The sequence below is a fragment of the Tetrao urogallus genome, assembly GCF_951394365.1.
Source record: "Tetrao urogallus genome assembly, contig: scaffold_107, whole genome shotgun sequence".
Taxonomy (NCBI): domain Eukaryota; kingdom Metazoa; phylum Chordata; class Aves; order Galliformes; family Phasianidae; genus Tetrao; species Tetrao urogallus.
Genome location: NW_027639002.1, coordinates 4,629 through 29,889, shown reverse-complemented (window position 1 = coordinate 29,889; position 25,261 = coordinate 4,629). Strand labels below are relative to the sequence as shown.

General features: G+C 52.4%; 1 protein-coding gene across 1 annotated transcript in view; it reads left to right on the top strand.

Moving 5' to 3' along the window:
* Positions 1-24,162, top strand: part of LOC306957579 (chromodomain-helicase-DNA-binding protein 8-like) — a gene marked incomplete at both ends in the record, with an annotated part of 47,577 nt that extends 23,415 nt beyond the window's left edge. The window contains 12 exon segments of the mRNA XM_079551065.1: positions 30-109; positions 111-173; positions 268-351; positions 437-574; positions 4,462-4,587; positions 4,674-4,913; positions 9,654-9,830; positions 13,685-13,711; positions 13,713-13,829; positions 19,223-19,297; positions 19,299-19,479; positions 23,949-24,162. Coding sequence (XP_079407191.1) covers positions 30-109; positions 111-173; positions 268-351; positions 437-574; positions 4,462-4,587; positions 4,674-4,913; positions 9,654-9,830; positions 13,685-13,711; positions 13,713-13,829; positions 19,223-19,297; positions 19,299-19,479; positions 23,949-24,162 — 1,522 coding nt within the window.
* Positions 24,163-25,261: the final 1,099 nt, after the last annotated feature.

Genomic DNA, 25,261 nt, shown 5'->3' with positions numbered 1-25,261 from the left:
CCCCTTTAGGATCCCCCAGATCCCTTTAGGATCCCCTCTTTCCCTCCCCTTCAGCTCCTACCTGCACTGCGAATGGGCCACCATCGACCAGCTGGAGAAAGACAAGAGGGATCCACCAGAAGCTCAAACGCTTCAAGACCAAAATGACGCAGATGAGGCACTTCTTCCACGAGGTCCAACACCTCAAGCCTTCATTTTTCGGGGTCAAGAGGGGCCTTAAAAAGGACCCCATTGGGATCCTCATCCTTTTCTTCTTGTTCAACCAAGGACGAGGAGCCTTTCAACCCCGATTACGTCGAAGTGGATCGGATCCTGGACGAGTCGCACAGCGTCGATAAGGACAACGGGGAGGTGATGCAGGGAGGCACCGGGGACTGTTTTGACCCCATAAACGCCGTCCCCTGACCCCTAACATCCCCTCCTTTCCCTCGTGCAGCCCGTGGTTTATTACCTGGTGAAGTGGTGCTCGCTGCCTTACGAGGACAGCACCTGGGAGCTGAAGGAGGACGTGGACGAGGGCAAGATTGGGGAGTTCAAACGGATCCAAGCTCGCCATCCGGAGCTCAAACGTTTGGTGTGGAGCCCCATCGCCCCCTTTTTAGGCTCACGACCCCGTCCTGTAATCCTAAAATCACTCCCTTGGCTTGGAAAACACCTTAAAAGTCAATGGACCCCAAGCAGGAGCTGAGCAAACCACCCTTACAACACCCTCAGCCCCCCACCCGCCTCCTTTTAAACGCATCCAGGCCTGCTGAGCCTCCACCACCCCCCCATGCAGCCCCACAAATCCTTCCTGCAACGATTTTCCTCCTCCTCTCCAACTCAAACTCAACCCCCCCTGCTGCACCTTGAGGCCGTTTCCCTTCCTCCTCCTGTCACCAGCCTGACCCAAAGACACCAACCAGTCGCCATTCAGCCTCCTTTTCCCTCCTCCTTTCCCCCTTCCCTTTCAATTCCCCCTCACAAAGCTGCCCCCCATTCCATCCCACCCCCCAAAACAGCTTTTGACCCCCAGGACCCCCATTTTGTCTTCCTGCCTTTCCTCCATCCCTAAACCCCAAACCTTTCACCTTCCTGCACTGAACCCCATCAGATCCCCCTCCCCTCTCAATTCCCCCCTTCCTCCCCCTCTCAAAGCTGCCCCCCATTCCATCCCACCCCCCAAAACAGCTTTTCACCCCCAGGACCCCCATTCCTGTGTTTCCTCCCCTCCCACTCTTCATTCCTCCATCCCCAAACCCCAAACCTTTCACCTTCCTGCACTGATCCCCATCAGATCCCCCTCCCCTTTCAATTCCCCCTTCCTCCCCCTTCCCAAACCTCCCCCAAATTCCACCCCCATCCCATAACAGCTTTTCCCCCCCCTGCACCCCCATTCTGTCTTCCTGCCTTTCCTCCCCTCCCACTCTCCATTCCTCCATCCCCAAACCCCAAACCCCAAACCTTTCACCTTCCTGCACTGAACCACATCAGATCCCCCTCCCCTTTCAATTCCCTTTTCTTCCCCCCTCTCAAAGCTGCCCCCCATTCCATCCCACCCCCCATAATACCTTTCCCCCCCCCTGCACCCCCATTTTGTCTTCCTGTGTTTCCTCCCTCCCACTCTCCATTCCTGCATCCCAAACCCCAAACCTTTCACCTTCCTGCACTGAACCCCATCAGATCCCCCTCCCCTCTCAATTCCCCCTTCCTCCCCCCTCTCAAAGCTGCCCCCCCATTCCATCCCACCCCCCATAACAGCTTTTCACCCCCCAGGACCCCCATTTTGTCTTCCTGCCTTTCCTGCATCCCCAAACCCCAAACCTTTCACCTTCCTGCACTGAACCCCATCAGATCCCCCTCCCCTCTCATTTTCCCCCCTTCCTCCCCCCTCTCAAAGCTGCCCCCCATTCCATCCCACCTCCCATAACAGCTTTTCACCCCCAGGACCCCCATTCCTGTGTTTCCTCCCTTCCCACTCTTCATTCCTGCATCCCAAACCCCAAACCTTTCACCTTCCTGCACTGAACCCCATCAGACCCCCCCCCCTCTTCCCTCTCAATTCCCCCCTTCCTCCCCCTCTCAAAGCTGCCCCCCATTCCATCCCACCCCCCATAACAGCTTTTCACCCCCCAGGACCCCCATTTTGTCTTCCTGCCTTTCCTCCATCCCCAAACCCCAAACCCCAAACCTTTCACCTTCCTGCACTGAACCCCATCAAATCCCCCTCCCCTCTCATTTTCCCCCCTTCCTCCCCCCTCTCAAAGCTGCCCCCCATTCCATCCCACCCCCCAAAACACCTTCCCCCCCCCCTTCACCCCCATCTCCTTCTCTCAGGCCTGCTCTCAAGGATTCCATTCCTCCTCCCACTCTTCATTCCTGCATCCCAAACCCCAAACCTTTCACCTTCCTGCACTGATCCCCATCAGATCCCCCTCCCCTCTCAATTCCCCCCTTCCTCCCCCTCTCAAAGCTGCCCCCCAGCCCCCATAACAGCTTTTCACCCCCCTGCACCCCCATTCTGTCTTCCTGCCTTTCCTCCATCCCCAAACCCCAAACCTTTCACCTTCCTGCACTGAACCCCATCAGATCCCCCTCCCCTCTCATTTTCCCCCCTTCCTCCCCCCTCTCAAAGCTGCCCCCCATTCCTTCCCACCCCCCATAACAGCTTTTGACCCCCAGAACCCCCATTCCTGTGTTTCCTCCCCTCCCACTCTTCATTCCTGCATCCCAAACCCCAAACCTTTCACCTTTCTGCACTGATCCCCATCAGATACCCTCCCTCTTCCCTCCCCTCTCAGTTCCCCCCTTCCTCTCCCTCTCAAAGCTGCCCCCCACCCCCCATAACAGCTTTTCACCCCCCAGGACCCCCATTCTGTCTTCCTGCCTTTCCTCCATCCCCAAACCCCAAACCTTTCACCTTTCTGCACTGAACCCCATCAGATCCCCCTCCCCTTTCATTTCCCCCCTTCCTCCCCCCTCTCAAAGCTGCCCCCCAGCCCCCATAACACCTTTCCCCCCCCCCAGGTCCCCCATTTTGTCTTCCTGCCTTTCCTCCATCCCTAAACCCCAAACCTTTCACCTTCCTGCACTGAACCCCATCAGATCCCCCTCCCCTCTCAATTCCCCCCTTCCTCCCCCTCTCAAAGCTGCCCCCCATTCCATCCCACCCCCCAAAACAGCTTTTCACCCCCAGGACCCCCATTCCTGTGTTTCCTCCCCTCCCACTCTTCATTCCTCCATCCCCAAACCCCAAACCTTTCACCTTCCTGCACTGAACCCCATCAGATCCCCCCCCATCTTCCCTCCCCTCTCAGTTCCCCCCTTCCTCCCCCTCTCAAAGCTGCCCCCCATTCCATCCCACCCCCCATAACAGCTTTTGACCCCCAGGACCCCCATTCCTGTGTTTCCTCCCTTCCCACTCTTCATTCCTGCATCCCAAACCCCAAACCTTTCACCTTTCTGCACTGAACCCCATCAGATCCCCCTCCCCTTTCAATTCCCCCTTCCTCCCCCTCCCAAACCTCCCCCAATTTCCACCCCCATCCCATAACAGCTTTTCCCCCCCCTGCACCCCCATTCTGTCTTCCTGCCTTTCCTCCCCTCCCACTCTCCATTCCTCCATCCCCAAACCCCAAACCTTTCACCTTCCTGCACTGAACCCCATCAGATCCCCCCCCTCTTCCCTCTCAATTCCCCCCTTCCTCCCCCCTCTCAAAGCTGCCCCCCCATTCCATCCCACCCCCCATAACAGCTTTTCACCCCCCAGGACCCCCATTTTGTCTTCCTGCCTTTCCTCCATCCCAAAACCCAAAACCTTGCAGTTTCCTGCACTGAACCCCTTCAGATCTCCCCCATCTTCCCTCCCCTCTCAATTCCCTTTTCTTCCCCCCTCTCAAAGCTGCCCCCCATTCCATCCCACCCCCCAAAACACCTATCCCCCCCCCTGCACCCCCATTCTGTCTTCCTGCCTTTCCTCCATCCCCAAACCCCAAACCTTTCACCTTCCTGCACTGAACCCCATCAGATCCCCCTCCGTCTTCCCTCCCCTTTCAATTCCCCCCTTCCTCCCCTTCCCAAACCTCCCCCAAATTCCACCCCACCCCCCATAACAGCTTTTCACCCCCCTGCACCCCCATTTTGTCTTCCTGCCTTTCCTGCATCCCCAAACCCCAAACCTTTCACCTTCCTGCACTGAACCCCATCAGATCCCCCTCCCCTCTCAATTCCCCTTTCCTGCCCCTTCCCAAACCTCCCCCAAATTCCACCCCACCCCCCATAACAGCTTTTCACCCCCCAGGGCCCCCATTTTGTCTCCCTGCCTTTCGTCCACCCCAAACCTTTCACCTTCCTGCACTGAACCCCATCAGATCCCCCTCCGTCTTCCCTCCCCTTTCAATTCCCCCTTTCCTCCCCTTCCCAAACCTCCCCCAATTTCCCCCCCCATCCCATAACAACCTTTTCCCCCCCGTCCTTTTGCAGCCCCGTCCTCAAGCCGGCTCTTGGAAGAAACTGGAATCATCCCACGAGTACAAAAACCACAACCAGCTCCGCGAATATCAGCTGGAAGGGGTCAACTGGCTGCTTTTCAACTGGTACAACAGGCAGGTATCCTCAGCAGCTTCCTTTTCTTCCCCATAGAAATCATCCTCACCCCATTTTCTTTCTCCTTTCTCCTATTGGAATGCAGGCAGAATTGCATCCTGGCCGACGAGATGGGATTGGGGAAAACCATCCAATCCATCGCCTTCCTGCAGGAGGTTTCCAACGTCGGCATCCGGGGGCCTTTTTTAGTCATCGCCCCCCTTTCCACCATCACCAATTGGGAAAGGGAATTCAACACGTGGACCGAGATGAACAGCATCGTTTATCACGGCAGCCTGGCTTCCAGGCAGATGATTCAGCAGTATGAGATGTACTGCAAGGATTCCAGGGTAAGGAAGGGGTCCCAAATCCTGCAGCGTTACCCCAAAAATGGCTGTGGGGCAGTGAGAGGCCAGAACCCCATAAGAACTCCATAAATATCCCCATTAAAACCCTTTTGGTTCCTACAGAGGATGGAGGAAAGGAAGGGGATGAAAAGGAGGCTCAGAACCCCATAAGAACCCCATAAAAACCCCATAAGAACCCCATAAATATCCCCATAAAAACCCTTTTGGATCCTACAGAGGATGGAGGAAAGGAAGGGGATGAAAAGGAGGCTCAGAACCCCATAAGAACCCCATAAGAACCCCATAAAAACCCCATAAGAACCCCATAAGAACCCCATAAATATCCCCATAAAAACCCTTTTGGATCCTACAGAGGATGGAGGAAAGGAAGGGGATGAAAAGGAGGCTCAGAACCGCATAAGAACCCCATAAAAACCCCATAAATATCCCCATAAAAGGGCTTTTAGATCCTAGAGAGCATGGAGGAAAGGAAGGGGGAGATAAGGAGCCTCAAAACCTCATAAGAACCCCATAAAAACCCTTTTGGATCCTACAGAGGATGCAGGAAAGGAAGGGGGAGATAAGGAGGCTCGAAACCCCATAAGAACCCCATAAAAACCCCATAAATATCCCCATAAAAACCCTTTTGGATCCTACAGAGGATGCAGGAAAGGAAGGGGATGAAAAGGAGGCTCAGAACCCTACAAAAACCCCATAAGAACCCCATAAAAACCCATAAATATCCCCATAAAAGGCCTTTGAGATCCTCCTGAGGATGGAGGAAAGGAAGGGGGTGATAAGGAGCATCAAAACCCCATAAGACCCCCATAAAACCGCTTTTAGATCCTTCAGAGGATGGAGGAAAGGAAGGGGGTGATAAGGAGCCTCATAACCCCATAAAAACCCCATAAGAACCCCATAAAAACCCTTTTGGATCCTCGTGAGGATGCAGGAAAGGCAGGCGGTGCTCAGGAGGCTCTGGGCCCTTTTTGAGTCGTCGCCCCCCTTTCCACCATCACCAATTGGGAAAGGGAATTCAACACGTGGGCCGAGATGAACAGCATCGTTTATCACAGCAGCCTGGCTTCCAGGCAGATGATTCAGCAGTATGAGATGTACTGCAAGGATTCCAGGGTAAGGAAGGGGTCCAAAAAGCCGGGGATGGAGCCCCAAAAATGGCTGTGGGGGGTGGTGAGGAGCAGAGGGGCGAAAGGGGGCTCAGAACCCCATAAGAACCCCATAAGAACCCTTTTAGATCCTGGAGAGCATGGAGGAAAGAAAGGGGGTGATAAGGAGGCTCAAAACCCCATAAGAACCCCATAAAAACCCTTTTAGATCCTACAGAGGACGGAGGAAAGGAAGGCGATGAAAAGGAGGCTCAGAACCCCATAAGAACTCCATAAATATCCCCATAAAAACCCTTTTAGGTCCTACTAAGGGTGGAGGAAAGGAAGGGGATGATATGGAGGCTCAGAACCCCATAAGAACCCCATAAATATCCCCATAAAAACCCTTTTGGATGCTACAGAGGATGCAGGAAAGGAAGGGGGTGATAAGGAGGCTCAGAACCCCATAAGAACCCCATAAGAACCCCATAAATATCCCCATAAGAACCCTTTTGGATCCTCATGAGGGTGGAGGAAAGGAAGGGGATGCAAAGGAGCCTCAAAACCCTACAAAAACCCCATAAGAACTCCATAAAAACCCTTTTGGATCCTACTAAGAATGGAGGAAAGGAAGGGGGTGATAAGGAGCCTCAAAACCCCATAAGAACACCATAAGAACCCCATAAAAGCCCTTTTGGATCCTACAGAGGATGGAGGAAAGGAAGGGGGATGGTAAGGAGCCTCAGAACCCCATAAGAACCCCATAAAAACCCTTTTGGATCCTACAGAGGATGGAGGAAAGGAAGGGGGTGATAAGGAGGCTTGAAACCCCATAAGAACCCCATAAGAACCCTATAAAAACCCTTTTGGATCCTACAGAGGATGGAGGAAAGCAAGGGGGTGACAAGGAGCCTCAAAACCCCATAAGAACCCCATAAGAACCCTATAAATATCCCCATAAATATCCCCATAAAAGGCCTTTTAGATCCACCTGAGGATGGAGGAAAGGAAGGGGGTGATAAGGAGCATCAAAACCCCATAAGAACCCCATAAATATCCCCATAAGAACCCTTTTGGATCCTACAGAGGATGGAGGAAAGGAAGGGGATGAAAAGGAGGCTCAGAACCCCATAAGAACCCCATAAAAACCCCATAAATATCCCCATAAAAACCCTTTTAGGTCCTTGTGAGGGTGAAGGAAAGGAAGGGGGAGATGAGGAGGCTCGAAACCCCATAAGAACCCCATAAAAACCCCATAAGAACCCTTTTCGATCCTCATGAGGGTGGAGGAAAGGAAGGGGATGAAAACGAGGCTCAGAACCCCATAAGAACCCCATAAATATCCCCATGAAAACCCTTTTAGATTCTACTAAGGATGGAAGAAAGGAAGGGGGTGATAAGGAGCATCAAAACCCCATAAGAACCCCATAAAAATCCCCATAAAAACCCTTTTAGGTCCTACTAAGGGTGGAGGAAAGGAAGGGGGAGATAAGGAGGCTCGAAACCCCATAAGAACCCCATAAAAGCACTTTTAGGTCCTACAGAGGATGCAGGAAAGCAAGGGGGTGATAAGGAGGCTCAAAACCCCACAAAAACCCCATAAGAACCCTATAAAAACCATTTTAGATCCTACAGTGCATGGAGGAAAGCAAGGGGGTGATAAGGAGCCTCAAAACCTCATAAGAACCCCATAAAAATCCCCATAAAAACCCTTTTAGATCCTTCTAAGTGTGAAGGAAAGGAAGGGGGTGATAAGGAGCCTCAAAACCCCTTAAGAACCCCATAAAAACCCCATAAATATCCCCATAAAAACCCTTTTAGATCCTACAGAGGATGGGGGAAAGGAAGGGGATGAAAAGGAGGCTCAAAACCCCATAAAAACCCCATAAGAAGCCCATAAAAACCCTTTTAGATCCTGGAGAGCATGGAGGAAAGGAAGGGGATGATAAGGAGGCTCAGTACCCCACAAAAAGCCCATAAGAACCCCATAAAAACCCCATAAAAACCCTTTTAGGTCCTACAGAGCATGGAGGAAAGGAAGGGGATGAAAAAGAGCCTCAAAACCCCATAAGAACCCCATAAATATCCCCATAAAAACCCTTTTGGATCCTACAGAGGATGGAGGAAGGCAAGGGGGTGATAATGAGGCTTAAAACCGCATAAAAACCCCATAAGAACCCCATAAATATCCCCATAAAAGCACTTTTAGATCCTAGAGAGCATGGAGGAAAGAAAGGGGGTGATAAGGAGCCTCAAAACCCCATAAGAACCCCATAAAAACCCCATAAATATCCCCATAAAAACCCTTTTGGATCCTCCTGAGGATGCAGGAAAGGAAGAGGATGAAAAGGAGGCTCAGAACCCCATAAGAACCCCATAAAAACCCTTTTAGATCCTGCAGAGGATGGAGGAAAGGAAGGGGATGAAAAGGAGCCTCAAAACCGTACAAAAACCCCATAAGAACCCCGTAAAAACCCTTTTAGATTCTGCTAAGGATGGAAGAAAGGAAGGGGGTGATAAGGAGGCTCGAAACCCCATAAAAACTCCATAAGAAGCCCATAAGAACCCCATAAAAACCCCATAAAAAGCCTTTTAGGTCCTCATGAGGGTTGAGGAAAGGAAGGGGATGAAAAGGAGCCTCAAAACCCCATAAGAACCCCATGAAAACCCCATAAAAACCCTTTTAGGTCCTCCTGAGGGTTGAGGAAAGGAAGGGGATGAAAAGGAGCCTCAAAACCCCATAAGAACCCCATGAAAACCCCATAAAAACCCTTTTAGGTCCTCCTGAGCGTTGAGGAAAGGAAGGGGATGAAAAGGAGGCTCAAAACCCTACAAAAACCCCATAAGAACCCCATAAAAACCCTTTTGGATCCTGATGAGGGTGGAGGAAAGGAAGGGGATGAAAAGGAGCCTCAAAACCCCATAAAAACCCCATAAAATCCCTTTTAGATCCTACAGAGGATGGAGGAAAGGAAGGGGGAGATAAGGAGGCTCAGAACCCCACAAAAACCCCATAAATATCCCCATAAAAACCCTTTTACATCCTACAGAGGATGCAGGAAAGGAAGGGGTTGATAAGGAGCCTCAAAACCCCATAAAAACCCCATAAGAAGCCCATAAAAACCCTTTTAGATCCCTGGAGAGCATGGAGGAAAGGAAGGGGGAGATAAGGAGCCTCAAAACCCCATAAGAACCCCATAAGAACCCCATAAAAACCCTTTTAGGTCCTCCTGAGGGTTGAGGAAAGGAAGGGGATGAAAAGGAGCCTCAGAACCCCATAAGAACCCCATAAGAACCCTTTTAGGTCCTGGTGAGCGTGGAGGAAAGGAAGGGGATGATAAGGAGCCTCAAAACCCCTTAAGACCCCCATAAAACCCCTTTTAGATCCTACAGAGGATGGAGGAAAGGAAGGGGGTGATAAGGAGCCTCAAAACCTCATAAGAACCCCATAAAACCCCCATAAAAAACCTCATCCCAAACTCCAAACCCCGACCAACAGTTGCCAAACTCCAAACCCCACAGCGAGAAAACGCACGGCTCCCCCTTCCTCCCAACCACATTGAGAGGCTCAGGGCGACCCGCAACCCCATCAAAGCCATCTTATAGGGTCAGAGCTTGTAGGGTTTGTGTCTTATAGGGTCGGCTGATCCCCGGCGCCTACAAATTCGACGCCCTGATCACCACCTTCGAGATGATTCTGTCCGACTGCCCCGAGCTGCGCGAGATCGAGTGGCGCTGCGTCATCATCGACGAGGCGCATCGCCTCAAGAACAGGAACTGCAAGCTGCTGGACAGCCTCAAGCACATGGATCTGGTATGGGGTCAGGGGAAACCCTATAAGGGGCAGGAAATCCCATATAGGGCGGTTGGGGGGTGATAGGAAACCCTATAAGGTGGTGGGGGGCTGAGGATGTTGGAACACGTGGGCTCAAGAAGAGCAAGAGCCTCAAGCACATGGATCTGGTATGGGGTCATGGAAACCCTATATAGGGTGAGGAAATCCCATATAGGGTGAGGGGGGTGAGGAAATCCCATATAGGGTGGTTATGGGGTGATAGGAAACCCTATAAGGTGGTGGGGGGCTGAGGATGTCGGTGGGGTGCATGGAGACAAGAAGTGGAAGAGCTTCAGGTATGGGGATCTGGTATGGGGTTGGGGGTCCAGGAGAACCCTATAAGGTAGGGGGGGGAAGGAAATCCCATATAGGGTGGTTGTGGGGTGAGGAAATCCCATATAGGGTGGTTGTGGGGTGAGGGAAGACCCTATAAGTTGGTGGGGGGCTGAGGATGTTGGTGAGGCGCATCGCCTCAAGAACAGGAACTGCAAGCTGCTGGACAGCCTCAAGCACATGGATCTGGTATGGGGTCAGGGAAACCCTATAAGGGGCAGGAAATCCCATATAGGGCGGTTGTGGGGTGATAGGAAACCCTATAAGTTGGTGGGGGGTGAGGGGAAACCCTATAAGGTGGTGGGGGGCTGAGGATGCTGGTGAGGCGGATGGGGTCAAGAAGTGCAAAGAGCCTGAGGTGAATGGGTCTGATATGGGGTCAGGGTCAGAGGAAACCCTATAAGGGTGAGGAAATCCCATATAGGGTGTTTGGGGTGAGGAAATCCCATATAGGGTGGTTGTGGGGCGAGGAAATCCCATATAGGGTGGTTGGGGGGTGAGGGAAGACCCTATAAGTTGGTGGGGGGCTGAGGATGTTGGTGAGGCGCATCGCCTTAAGAACAGGAACTGCAAGCTGCTGGACAGCCTCAAGCACATGGATCTGGTATGGGGTCAGGGGAAACCCTATAAGGGGCAGGAAATCCCATATAGGGCGGTTGGGGGGTGAGGAAATCCCATATAGGGTGGCTGTGGGGTGAGGAAATCCCATATAGGGTGGCTGTGGGGTGAGGGGAGACCCTATAAGGTGGTGGGAGGGTGAGGATGTTGGTGGGGTGCATGGAGACAAGAAGTGGAAGAGCTTCAGGTATGGGGATCTGGTATGGGGTTGGGGGTCCAGGAGAACCCTATGGGGTTTTGGGGGAAAGGAAATCCCATATAGGGTGGTTGGGGTGAGGAAATCCCATATAGGGTGGTGGTGGGGCGAGGGGAGACCCTATAAGGTGGTGGGGGGCTGAGGATGTTGGTGAGGTGCATGGAGACAAGAAGTGGAAGAGCCTGAGGTGAATGGATCTGGTATGGGGTCAGAGGAAACCCTATGGGGTCTTGGGGGGTGGAAATCCCATATAGGGTGGTTGTGGGGTGAGGAAATCCCATATAGGGTGGTGGTGGGGTGAGGGAAGACCCCATAAGTTGGTGGGGGGCTGAGAATGTTGGAATATGTGGGCTCAAAAAGGGGAAGAGCCTCAGCTAAGTGGATCTGGTATGGGGTCAGGGGAAACCCTATAAGGGGCAGGAAATCCCATATAGGGCGGTTGGGGGGTGAGGAAATCCCATATAGGGTGGTTGGGGGGTGATAGGAAACCCTATAAGGTGGTGGGGGGCTGAGGATGTCGGTGGGGTGCATGGAGACAAGAAGTGGAAGAGCTTCAGGTATGGGGATCTGGTATGGGGTTGGGGTCAGAGGAAACCCTATAAGGGGCAGGAAATCCCATATAGGGTGAGTGGGGGGAGGAAATCCCATATAGGGCGATTGTGGGATGAGGGGAGACCCTATAAGGTGGTGGGGGGCAAAGCCAGGATGTTTCTGTGGGGGTTTTCGTTGGGTTTGAGGGCTTTTAGGATCAACGGATCGGGAGAAGGTTTGTAAGGTTTCTATGGGATCTTGGTCGTGTTTTGGGACATTTGGGGTCATCCCGTGCCCTATAGGATTGTCCTGCAGGCCTTTATGGGGTCTGGGTTGGCTTTGGGGTCCTCCCATGCCCTGCAGCTGTTTATGGGGTTTAGGGACCTTTGGGGTCATCCTATTCCCTATAGGATTGCCCTGCAGCTGTTTATGGGGTTTAGGGACATTTGGGGTCATCTCATGCCCTATAGGATTGCCATGCAGGCGTTTATGGGGTCTGGGGACCTTTGGGGTCATCCTATGCCCTATAGGATTGTCCTGCAGGTGTTTATGGGGTCTGGGTTGGCTTTGGGGTCCTCCTGTTTCCTATAGCACTGCCCTGCAGCTGTTTATGGGGTCTGGGTTGCCTTTGGGGTCCTCCCATGCCCTATAGGGCCGCCCTGCAGCTGTTTATGGGGTTTAGGGACCTTTGGGGTCCTCCCGTGCCCTATAGCACTGCCCTGCAGCTGTTTATGGGGTCTGGGGACCTTTGGGGTCCTCCCATGCCCTATAGGATTGTCTTGACCTTGTTTATGGGGTTTAGGGACCTTTGGGGTCCTCCCATGCCCTATAGGATTGTCTTGACCTTGTTTATGGGGTTTAGGGACCTTTGGGGTCCTCCCGTGCCCTATAGGGCCGCCCTGCAGGCGTTTATGGGGTCGTGGCGGTGCTTTAGGGTCCCTGCACTGCCCTGCAGGCGTTTATGGGGTTTAGGGACCTTTGGGGTCCTCCCGTGCCCTATAGGGCCGCCCTTCAGGCATTTATGGGGTGGTGGCAGTGCTTTAGGGTCCCTGCACTGCCCTGCAGGCCTTTATGGGGTCTGGGGACCTTTGGGGTCCTCCCATGCCCTATAGGATTGCCCTGCAGCTGTTTATGGGGTCTGGGTTGGCTTTGGGGTCATCCTGTTCCCTATAGCACTGCCCTGCAGGCGTTTATGGGGTCTGGGTTGGGTTTGGGGTCATCCTATTCCCTATAGGATTGTCTTGACCTTGTTTATGGGGTTTAGGGACCTTTGGGGTCCTGCCATGCCCTATAGGATTGCCCTGCAGGCATTTATGGGGTCTGGGTTGGCTTTGGGGTCCTCCCATGCCCTATAGGGCTGCCCTGCAGGCCTTTATGGGGTCTGGGGACCTTTGGGGCCCTCCCATGCCCTATAGGGCTGCCCTGCAGGCGTTTATGGGGTCTGGATTGGCTTTGCGGTCCTCCCATGCCCTATAGGATTGTCCTGCAGGTGTTTATGGGGTCAGGGTTGGCTTTGGGGTCCTCCCATGCCCTATAGCACTGCCCTGCATCTGTTTATGGGGTTTGGGGACCTTTGGGGTCCTCCCATGCCCTATAGCACTGCCCTGCAGGTGTTTATGGGGTCAGGGTTGGGTTTGGGGTCATCCTATTCCCTGTAGGGCTGCCCTGCAGCTGTTTATGGGGTCTGGGGACCTTTGGGGCCCTCCCATGCCCTATAGGATTGCCCTGCAGGCGTTCATGGGGTCTGGGTTGGCTTTGGGGTCCTCCCATGCCCTATAGGGCTGCCTTGCATCTGTTTATGGGGTTTAGGGACCTTTGGGGTCCTCCCATGCCCTATAGGGCCGCCCTGCAGGCATTTATGGGGTCAGGGTTGGCTTTGGGGTCCTCCCATGCCCTATAGCACTGCCCTGCAGCTGTTTATGGGGTTTGGGGACCTTTGGGGTCATCCTATTCCCTATAGGATTGTCTTGACCTTGTTTATGGGGTTTAGGGACCTTTGGGGTCCTCCCATGCCCTATAGGATTGTCTTGACCTTGTTTATGGGGTTTAGGGACCTTTGGGGTCCTCCCATGCCCTATAGGGCCGCCCTGCAGGCATTTATGGGGTGGTGGCGATGCTTTAGGGTCCCTGCAGCCCCTTTTCCCCCCCTTTGAAGGAGCACAAGGTGCTGCTGACCGGCACCCCCACTGCAGAACACGGTGGAGGAGCTTTTCTCCCTGCTCCACTTCCTGGAACCTTCGCAGTTCCCATCCGAGGCCGAATTCCTCAAGGATTTTGGGGACCTCAAAACGGAGGAGCAGGTGAGGAAACCCCAAAAACCCTACAGAGTTTCCTTCCTCACCCTACAAAACCCCCCCATAGGTCCTAAAGCTTCAAACCATCCTGAAACCCTACAAAGTTCCCCTTCTTCCCTTCCTGATCTCCTCTTCACCCTATAAAACCCCCCAGCAGATCCAGAGGCTTCAAACCAACCCAAAAACCCTACAGAGTTTCCCTTCTCACCCTATAAACCCCCCCCACAGGTCCAGAAGCTTCAGGCCATCCCCAAAACCCCATAAAGTTTCCTTTCTCCCCTTCCTGATCTCCTCCTCACCCTATAAAACCCCCCAGCAGATCCAGAAGCTTCAAACCATCCCTAAAACCCTAAAATCCTCTCCTTTCTCCCCCTATAAAAGTAAACAGGTCCAGAAGCTTCAAACCATCCCAAAAACCCTAAAAGGTTTCCTTTCTTTTCCTCCTGATCTCCTCCTCACCCTATAAAACCCCCCACAGATCCAGAGGCTTCAAACCATCCCAAAAACCCTACAAACCTTTCCTCCTCACCCTATAAAACTAAACAGGACCAGAAGCTTCAAACCAACCCAAAAACCCCCAAATCCTTTCCCTCCTCACCCTATAAAACTAAACAGGACCAGAAGCTTCAAACCATCCCCAAAACCCCCAAATCCTTTCCCTTCTCACCCCATAAAACCCCCCCATAGGTCCAGAAGCTTCAAACCATCCCCAAAAACCCCAAAGTCCTTTCCCTCCTCACCCTATAAAACCCCCCATGGGTCCAGAAGCTCCAGGCCATCCTCAAACCCTACAAAGTTCCCCTTCTTCCCTTCCTGATCTCCTCCTCACCCTGTAAAACCACCCAGCAGATCCAGAAGCCTCAAACCATCGCAAAACCCCCAAATCCTTTCCCTCCTCACCCTATAAAACCCCCCCATAGGTCCAGAAGCTTCAGGCCATCCTCAAACCCTACAACCGTCTCCCTTCTCACCCTACAAAACCCCCCCTGGTCCAGAAGCTTCAAACCATCCCCAAAACCCCATAAAGTTTCCTTTCTCCCCTTCCTGATCTCCTCCTCACCCTATAAAACCACCCAGCAGATCCAGAAGCTTCAAACCATCCCTAAAACCCTAAAATCCTCTCCTTCCTCCCCCTACAAAACTAAACGGGTCCAGAAGCTTCAAACCATCCCAAAAACCCTAAAAGGTTTCCTTTCTTTTCCTCCTGATCTCCTTCTCACCCTACAAAAGCCCCCCAGCTGATCCAGAGGCTTCAAACCAACCCAAAAAACCCTACAAAACCTTTCCCTTCTCACCCTATAAAACCCCCCACAGGTCCAGAAGCTTCAGGCCATCCCCAAAAACCCTAAAAGGATCCCCTTCTCCCCTTCCTGATCTCCTCCTCACCCTATAAAACCACCCAGCAGGTCCAGAGGCTTCAAACCATCCCAAAAACCCTACAAAGGTTTCCCTTCTCACCCTACAAAACTAAACAGATCCAGAGGCTTCAAACCATCCCAAAAACCCCCAAATCCTTTCCCTCCTCACCCTACAAAACCCCCCATAGGTTCAGAAGCTTCAGGCCATCCTCAAACCCTACAAAGTCTCCCTTCTCCCCTTCCTGATCTCCTCCTCACCCTATAAAACCCCCCAGCAGGTCCAGAAGCTTCAAACCATCCCAAAAACCCTAAAAGGTTTCCTTTCTCCCCTTCCTGATCTCCTTCTCACCCTACAAAACCCCCCAGCAGATCCAGAAGCTTCAAACCATCCCAAAAACCCTACAGAGTTTCCCTTCTCACCCTATAAATCCCCCCCAGGTCCAGAAGCTTCAGGCCATCCTCAAACCCTACAAAGTTCCCCTTCTTCCCTTCCTGATCTCCTCCTCACCCTATAAAACCCCCCAGCTGATCCAGAGGCTTCAAACCATCCCCAAAACCCTACAAACCTTTCCCTTCTCACCCTATAAACCCCCCCCAGGTCCAGAGGCTTCAAACCATCCCCAAAACCCCCAAATCCTTTCCCTTCTCACCCTATAAAACCCCCCCATAGGTCCAGAAGCTTCAAACCATCCCAAAAACCCCAAAATCCTTTCCCTCCTCACCCTATAAAACCCCCCCATAGGTCCAGAAGCTTCAGGCCATCCTCAAACCCTACAACCCTCTCCCTTCTCACCCTACAAAACCCCCCCTGGTCCAGAAGCTTCAGGCCATCCCAAAAACCCTAAAAGGTTTCCTTTCTCCCCTTCCTGATCTCCTCCTCACCCTATAAAAACCCCCCAGCAGATCCAGAAGCCTCAAACCATCCCAAAAACCCCACAAACCTTTCCCTTCTCACCCTATAAACCCTCCCCGGGTCCAGAAGCTCCAGGCCACCCAAAAACCCTACAAACCTTTCCCTTCTCACCCTATAAAACCCCCCCATAGGTCCAGAAGCTCCAGGCCATCCTCAAACCCTACAATCCTCTCCCTTCTCACCCTACAAACCCCCCCCCAGGTCCAGAAGCTTCAAACCATCCCAAAAACCCTAAAAGGTTTCCCTTCTCCCCTTCCTGATCTCCTCCTCACCCTATAAAACCACCCAGCAGATCCAGAGGCTTCAAACCATCCCTAAAACCCTAAAATCCTCTCCTTCCTCCCCCTACAAAACTAAACGGGTCCAGAAGCTTCAAACCATCCCCAAAACCCTAAAAGGTTTCCTTTCTTTTCCTCCTGATCTCCTTCTCACCCTACAAAAGCCCCCCAGCTGATCCAGAGGCTTCAAACCAACCCAAAAACCCTACAAACCTTTCCCTTCTCACCCTATAAAACCCCTCAGCAGGTCCAGAAGCTTCAGGCCATCCCCAAAAACCCCTAAAAGGTTTCCCTTCTCCCCTTCCTGATCTCCTCCTCACCCTATAAAACCACCCAGCAGGTCCAGAGGCTTCAAACCATCCCAAAAACCCTACAAAGGTTTCCCTTCTCACCCTACAAAACTAAACAGATCCAGAGGCTTCAAACCATCCCAAAAACCCCCAAATCCTTTCCCTCCTCACCCTACAAAACCCCCCATAGGTTCAGAAGCTTCAGGCCATCCTCAAACCCTACAAAGTCTCCCTTCTCCCCTTCCTGATCTCCTCCTCACCCTATAAAACCCCCCAGCAGGTCCAGAAGCTTCAAACCATCCCAAAAACCCTAAAAGGTTTCCTTTCTCCCCTTCCTGATCTCCTTCTCACCCTACAAAACCCCCCAGCAGATCCAGAAGCTTCAAACCATCCCAAAAACCCTACAGAGTTTCCCTTCTCACCCTATAAACCCCCCCCACAGGTCCAGAAGCTTCAGGCCATCCCCAAAACCCTACAAAGTTCCCCTTCTTCCCTTCCTGATCTCCTCCTCACCCTATAAAACCACCCAGCAGATCCAGAAGCTTCAAACCATCCCTAAAACCCTAAAATCCTCTCCTTTCTCCCCCTATAAAACTAAACAGGTCCAGAAGCTTCAAACCATCCCAAAAACCCTAAAAGGTTTCCTTTCTTTTCCTCCTGATCTCCTCCTCACCCTACAAAAGCCCCCCAGCTGATCCAGAGGCTTCAAACCAACCCAAAAACCCTACAAACCTTTCCCTTCTCACCCTATAAAACCCCTCAGCAGGTCCAGAAGCTTCAGGCCATCCCCAAAAACCCTAAAAGGATCCCCTTCTCCCCTTCCTGATCTCCTCCTCACCCTATAAAACCCCCCAGCAGGTCCAGAGGCTTCAAACCATCCCAAAAGCCCTACAAAGGTTTCCCTTCTCACCCTACAAAACTAAACAGATCCAGAGGCTTCAAACCATCCCAAAAACCCCCCAAATCCTTTCCCTCCTCACCCTACAAAACCCCCCATAGGTTCAGAAGCTTCAGGCCATCCTCAAACCCTACAAAGTCTCCCTTCTCCCCTTCCTGATCTCCTCCTCACCCTATAAAACCCCCCAGCAGGTCCAGAAGCTTCAAACCATCCCAAAAACCCTAAAAGGTTTCCTTTCTCCCCTTCCTGATCTCCTTCTCACCCTACAAAACCCCCCAGCAGATCCAGAAGCTTCAAACCATCCCCAAAAACCCTACAGAGTTTCCCTTCTCACCCTATAAATCCCCCCCAGGTCCAGAAGCTTCAGGCCATCCTCAAACCCTACAAAGTTCCCCTTCTTCCCTTCCTGATCTCCTCTTCACCCTATAAAACCACCCAGCAGATCCAGAGGCTTCAAACCATCCCAAAAAACCCTACAAACCTTTCCCTTCTCACCCTATAAATTCCCCCAGGTCCAGAAGCTTCAAACCATCCCCAAAACCCCCAAATCCTTTCCCTTCTCACCCTATAAAACCCCCCCATAGGTCCAGAAGCTTCAGGCCATCCTCAAACCCTACAAAGTCTCCCTTCTCCCCTTCCTGATCTCCTCCTCACCCTACAAAACCCCCCAGCAGATCCAAAAGCTTCAAACCATCCCAAAAACCCCAAAATCCTCTCCTTTCTCCCCCTATAAACCCCCCTTTTCCCCCCCATAGGTCCAGAAGCTGCAGGCCATCCTCAAACCCCCAAATCCTTTCCCTTCTCACCCTATAAAACCTCCCCACAGGTCCAGAAGCTTCAGGCCATCCTCAAACCCTACAAAGTCTCCCTTCTCCCCTTCCTGATCTCCTCCTCACCCTATAAAACCCCCCAGCAGGTCCAGAGGCTTCAAACCATCCCAAAAACCCTACAAACCTTTCCTCCTCACCCTATAAAACTAAACAGGACCAGAAGCTTCAAACCATCCCCAAAACCCCCAAATCCTTTCCCTCCTCACCCTATAAAACCCCCGCATAGGTCCAGAAGCTTCAAACCATCCCAAAAACCCTAAAAGGTTTCCCTTCTCCCCTTCCTGATCTCCTCCTCACCCTATAAAACCACCCAGCAGATCCAGAGGCTTCAAACCATCCCAAAAACCCTACAAAGGTTTCCCTTCTCACCCTACAAAACTAAACAGATCCAGAAGCTTCAAACCATCCCAAAAACCCCCAAATCCTTTCCCTCCTCACCCTATAAAACCCCCCACAGGTCCAGAAGCTGCAGGCCATCCTCAAAACCCTACAAACCTCTCCCTTGTCACCCTGTAAACCCCCCAGCAGGTCCAGAAGCTTCAAACCATCCCCAAAACCCTACAAAGTCTCCCTTCTCCCCTTCCTGATCTCCTCCTCACCCTATAAAACCCCCCACAGATCCAGAGGCTTCAAACCATCCCTAAAACCCTAAAATCCTCTCCTTCCTCCCCCTACAAAACTAAACAGGTCCAGAAGCTTCAAACCATCCCAAAAACCCTAAAATCCTTTCCCTTCTCACCCTATAAAACCCCCCCATAGGTCCAGAAGCTTCAAACCATCCCCAAAAACCCCCAAATCCTTTCCCTTCTCACCCTATAAACTCCCCCCATAGGTCCAGAAGCTGCAGGCCATCCTCAAACCCATGATGCTCCGCCGCCTGAAAGAAGACGTGGAGAAGAACCTGGCCCCCAAAACAGGAAACCATCATCGAGGTGGAGCTGACCAACATCCAGAAGAAATACTACAGGGCCATCCTGGAGAAGAACTTCTCCTTCCTGTCCAAAGGCGCCGGCCACACCAACATGCCCAACCTGCTCAACACCATGATGGAGCTGCGCAAGTGCTGCAACCACCCCTACCTCATCAACGGTCAGCATAGGCCCAAAACCACCCCAAAACCACCCCAAAACCACCCCAAAACCACCCCAAGCACCTCAGTCATGGTCAGCATAGGCCCCAAAACCACCCCAAAACCACCCCTACCTCATCATAGGCCTCAAAACCACCCCTACCTCATCAACGGTCAGCATAGGCCCCCAAAACCACCCCCAAAACCACCCCTACCTCATCATAGGCCTCAAAACCACCCCAAAAACCACCCCAACCACCTCATTCATGGTCAGCAAGGCCCCAAAACCACCCCAAAACCACCCCAAGCACCTCAGTCATGGTCATCATAGGCCCCAAAACCACCCCAAAACCACCCCTACCTCATCATAGGCCCCAAAACCACCCCAAAACCACCCCTACCTCATCATAGGCCCCAAAACCACCCCAAAACCACCCCTACCTCATCATAGGCCCCAAAACCACCCCTACCTCATGATACGCCCCAAAACCACCCCAAAACCACCCCAACCACCTCAGTAATGGTCAGCATAGGCCCCAAAACCACCCCTACCTCAGCATAGGCCCCAAAACCACCCCAAAACCACCCCAACCACCTCAGTAATGGTCAGCATAGGCCCCAAAACCACCCCTACCTCAGCATAGGCCCCAAAACCACCCCAAAACCACCCCAAAACCACCCCAACCACCTCAGTAATGGTCAGCAAGGCCCCAAAACCACCCCTACCTCATCAACGGTCAGCAAGGCCCCAAAACCACCCCAAAACCACCCCAAGCACCTCAGTAATGGTCAGCAAGGCCCCAAAACCACCCGTACCTCATCATAGGCCCCAAAACCACCCCAAAACCACCCCAACCACCTCATTCATGGTCAGCAAGGCCCCAAAACCACCCCAAAACCACCCCAGCTACCTCATTCATGGTCATCATAGGCCCCAAAACCACCCCAAAACCACCCGTACCTCATCATAGGCCCCAAAACCACCCCAAAACCACCCCAAGCACCTCAGTAATGTTCAGCATAGGCCCCAAAACCCCCCCTACCTCATCATAGGCCCCAAAACCACCCCAAAACCACCCCTACCTCATCATAGGCCCCAAAACCACCCCAAAACCACCCCTACCTCATCATAGGCCCCAAAACCACCCCTACCTCATCATAGGCCCCAAAACCACCCCAAAACCACCCCAACCACCTCAGTAATGGTCAGCATAGGCCCCAAAACCACCCCTACCTCAGCATAGGCCCCAAAACCACCCCAAAACCACCCCAACCACCTCAGTAATGGTCAGCAAGGCCCCAAAACCACCCCTACCTCATCAACAGTCAGCAAGGCCCCAAAACCACCCCAAAACCACCACAAGCACCTCAGTAATGGTCAGCATAGGCCCCAAAACCACCCCTACCTCATCATAGGCCCCAAAACCACCCCAAAACCACCCCAACCACCTCATTCATGGTCAGCAAGGCCCCAAAACCACCCCAAAACCACCCCAGCTACCTCATTCATGGTCATCATAGGCCCCAAAACCACCCCAAAACCACCCGTACCTCATCATAGGCCCCAAAACCACCCCAAAACCACCCCAAGCACCTCAGTAATGTTCAGCATAGGCCCCAAAACCCCCCCTACCTCATCATAGGCCCCAAAACCACCCCAAAACCACCCCTACCTCATCATAGGCCCCAAAACCACCCCAAAACCACCCCAACCACCTCAGTAATGGTCAGCATAGGCCCCAAAACCACCCCTACCTCATCATAGGCCCCAAAACCACCCCAAAACCACCCCAAAACCACACCAACCACCTCATTCATGATCAGCATAGGCCCCAAAACCACCCCTACCACATCATAGGCCCCAAAACCACCCCAACTACCTCATTCATGGTCAGCATAGGCCCCAAAACCACCCCTACCTCATCATAGGCCCCAAAACCACCCCAAAACCACCCCTACCTCATCATAGGCCTCAAAACCACCCAAAACCACCCCAACCACCTCATTAATGGTCAGCAAGGCCCCAAAACCACCCCAACCATCCCTACCTCATCATAGGCCCCAAAACCACCCCAAAACCACCCCTACCTCATCATAGGCCCCAAAACCACCCCAAAACCACCCCAACCACCTCATTCGTGGTCAGCAAGGCCCCAAAACCACCCCTACCTCATCAACGGTCAGCATAGGCCCCAAAACCTCCCCAAAAGCACCCCAACCACCTCAGTAATGGTCAGCATAGGCCCCAAAACCACCCCAAAACCACACCAACCACCTCATTAATGTTCAGCAAGGCCCCAAAAACGACCCGTTTTGCCCCAAAAAGATCCGGCGTGGGGCCGTAAAGGGTTTGGGGTTGGGGACAGTTTGGGGTTTTGTGTCGCCATCAGCGCTGGATGTGAGGAGATGGGGAAGAATGGGGTTTCTTTGCCTTCTGACCCCATTCTATGGGGTTTCTTTGCTTTCTGACCCCATTCTTATGGGGTTTCTTTGCCTTCTGACCCCATTTTATGGGGTTTCTTTGCTTTCTGACCCCATTCTTATGGGGTTTCTGTTCTTTCCGCCCCCATTTTATGGGGTTTCTTTTCTTTCTGACCCCATTCTTATGGGGTTTCTTTGCTTTATGACCCCATTCTTATGGGGTTTCTTTGCTTTCTGGCTGCATTCTTATGGGGTTTCTTGGCTTTCTGGCCCCATTCTTATGGGGTTTTTTCCTTTCTGATCCCATTCTTATGGGGTTCCTTTGCTTTCTGACCCCATTTTATGAGGTTTCTTTGCTTTCTCACCCCATTCTTATGGGGTTTCTTTGCCTTCTGACCCCATAGTTTAGGTCCACAGCCCTAAATCAGTCAGGATTTCCCCTTTGATCCATTCTGGTTTTGGGGTTGTGTGGGATTTGGGGTTTTCTGTCTCCATTTCCACCCTCTGGCTGTGAGGAGATGGATGAGAACGTTCTGCAACGCCCCCAATCCCATCTTATGGGGTTTCTTTCCTTTCTGACCCCATTCTTATGGGGTTTCTTTGCCTTATGACCCCATTCTTATGGGGTTTCTTTCCTTTCTGACCCCATTTCTGACCCCAATGGGGTTTCTTTGCCTTCTGACCCCATAGTTTAGGTCCAGAGCCCTAAATCAGTCAGGATTTCCCCTTTGATCCATTCTGGTTTTGGGGTTTTGTGGGATTTGGGGTTTTCTATCCCCATTTCCACCCACTGGATGTGAGGAGATGGGGGAGAACGTTCTGCAACGCCCCCAATCCCATCTTATGGGGTTCCTTTCCTTTCTGACCCCATTCTTATGGGGTTTCTTTCCTTTGTAACCCCATTCTTATGGGGTTCCTTTCCTTTCTGACCCCATTCTTATGGGGTTTCTTTGCCTTATGACCCCACTCTTATGGGGTTTCTTTGCTTTCTGACCCCATTCTTATGGGGTTTCTTTGCTTTCTGACCCCATTCTTATGGGGTTTTTTCCTTTCTGACCCCATTCTTATGGGGTTCCTTTGCTTTCTGACCCCATTTTATGAGGTTTCTTTGCTTTCTCACCCCATTCTTATGGGGTTTCTTTGCCTTCTGACCCCATAGTTTAGGTCCACAGCCCTAAATCAGTCAGGATTTCCCCTTTGATCCATTCTGGTTTTGGGGTTGTGTGGGATTTGGGGTTTTCTGTCTCCATTTCCACCCTCTGGCTGTGAGGAGATGGATGAGAACGTTCTGCAACGCCCCCAATCCCATCTTATGGGGTTTCTTTCCTTTCTGACCCCTTTCTTATGGGGTTTCTTTGCCTTATGACCCCATTTTATGGGGTTTCTTTCCTTTCTGACCCCATTTCTGACCCCAATGGGGTTTCTTTGCCTTCTGACCCCATAGTTTAGGTCCAGAGCCCTAAATCAGTCAGGATTTCCCCTTTGATCCATTCTGGTTTTGGGGTTTTGTGGGATTTGGGGTTTTCTATCCCCATTTCCACCCACTGGATGTGAGGAGATGGGGGAGAACGTTCTGCAACACCCCCTATCCCATTCTTATGGGGTTTCTTTCCTTTCTGACCCCATTCTTATGGGGTTTCTTTCCTTTCTGACCCCATTCTTATGGGGTTTCTTTGCCTTATGACCCCATTTTATGAGGTTCCTTTCCTTTCTGACCCCATTCTTATGGGGTTTCTTTGCCTTATGACCCCACTCTTATGGGGTTTCTTTGCTTTCTGACCCCATTCTTATGGGGTTTCTTTGCCTTCTGACCCCATAGTTTAGGTCCACAGCCCTAAATCAGTCAGGATTTCCCCTTTGATCCATTCAGCTTTTGGGGTTGTGTGGTTTTCGGCCTTTTCCATCTCCATCCCCACCCTTCTCCCTTTGCAGATACGAAGCGGAACGTTCTCCAACCCCTTTCACTCCACGTTTCTCCTCCCCCAATCTCTCATTTTCACCCCACTTCCTCCGCCTCACCGAAAGCTCCGGGCTGCCCCTTCAACCTTCCTTCCCCCACCCCAAATAGGTGCCGAAGAGAAGATCCTGGCCGAATTTCGGGACTCCTGCCATCACCACGTGCCCCACGACTTCCACCTGCAGGCCATGGTGCGCTCGGCCGGGAAGCTGGTGCTCCTCGACAAGCTGTTGCCCAAACTCAAGGCCGGAGGCCACAAGGTGCTGGTGTTCTCGCAGATGGTTCGATGCCTGGACATCCTGGAGGATTACCTCATCCAGAAGAGGTGTGCGAGGCCATGGGGAGGATTTTGGGGGGGCGTTAGGGTCGGTGGGATCCTTTCTGTTGGGTTTTGGGTCGTTGGGGCACCACACGTTGGGTTTTGGGGTCATTGGGATCCCATCTGTTGGGTTTTGGGGTCATTGGGATCCTTTCTGTAGGGTTTTGGGGGCAGTGGGATCTGAAATGTGGGGTTCTGGGGTTTATGGGATCCCTGCTGTTGGGTTTTGGGGTCGGTGGGATCCTTTCTGTTGGGTTTTGGGCTCGGTGGGATCCCATCTGTTGGGTTTTGGGGTCATTGGGATCCCATCTGTTGGGTTTTGGGGTCGTTGGGGCACCACACGTTGGGTTTTGGGGTCATTGGGATCCCATCTGTTGGGTTTTGGGGTCATTGGATCCTTTCTGTAGGGTTTTGGGGGCAGTGGGATCTGAAATGTGGGGTTCTGGGGTTTATGGGATCCCTGCTGTTGGGTTTTGGGGTCGGTGGGATCCTTTCTGTTGGGTTTTGGGCTCGGTGGGATCCCATCTGTTGGGTTTTGGGGTCGTTGGGGCACCACACGTTGGGTTTTGGGGTCGGTGGGATCCCTGCTGTTGGGTTTTGGGGTCGGTGGGATCCCATCTGTTGGGTTTTGGGGTCATTGGGATCCCATCTGTTGGGTTTTGGGGTCGATGGGGCACCACACGTTGGGTTTTGGGGTCATTGGGATCCCATCTGTTGGGTTTTGGGGTCATTGGGATCCCTTCTGTTGGGTTTTGGGGGCAGTGGGATCTGAAATGTGGGGTGCTGGGGTTTATGGGATCCCTGCTGTTGGGTTTTGGGGTCGGTGGGATCCTTTCTGTTGGGTTCTGGGGTCATTGGGATCCCATCTGTTGGGTTTTGAGGACGGTGGGATCCCATCTGTTGGGTTTTGGGGTCGTTGGGGCACCACACGTTGGGTTTTGGGGTCATTGGGATCCCATCTGTTGGGTTTTGGGGCCGGTGGGATCTCAAATGTGGGTTCTGGGGTCATTGGGATCCCTTCTGTTGGGTTTTGGGGTCATTGGGATGCCTTCTGTTGGGTTTTGGGGTCATTGGGATCCCATCTGTTGGGTTTTGGGGTCTGTGG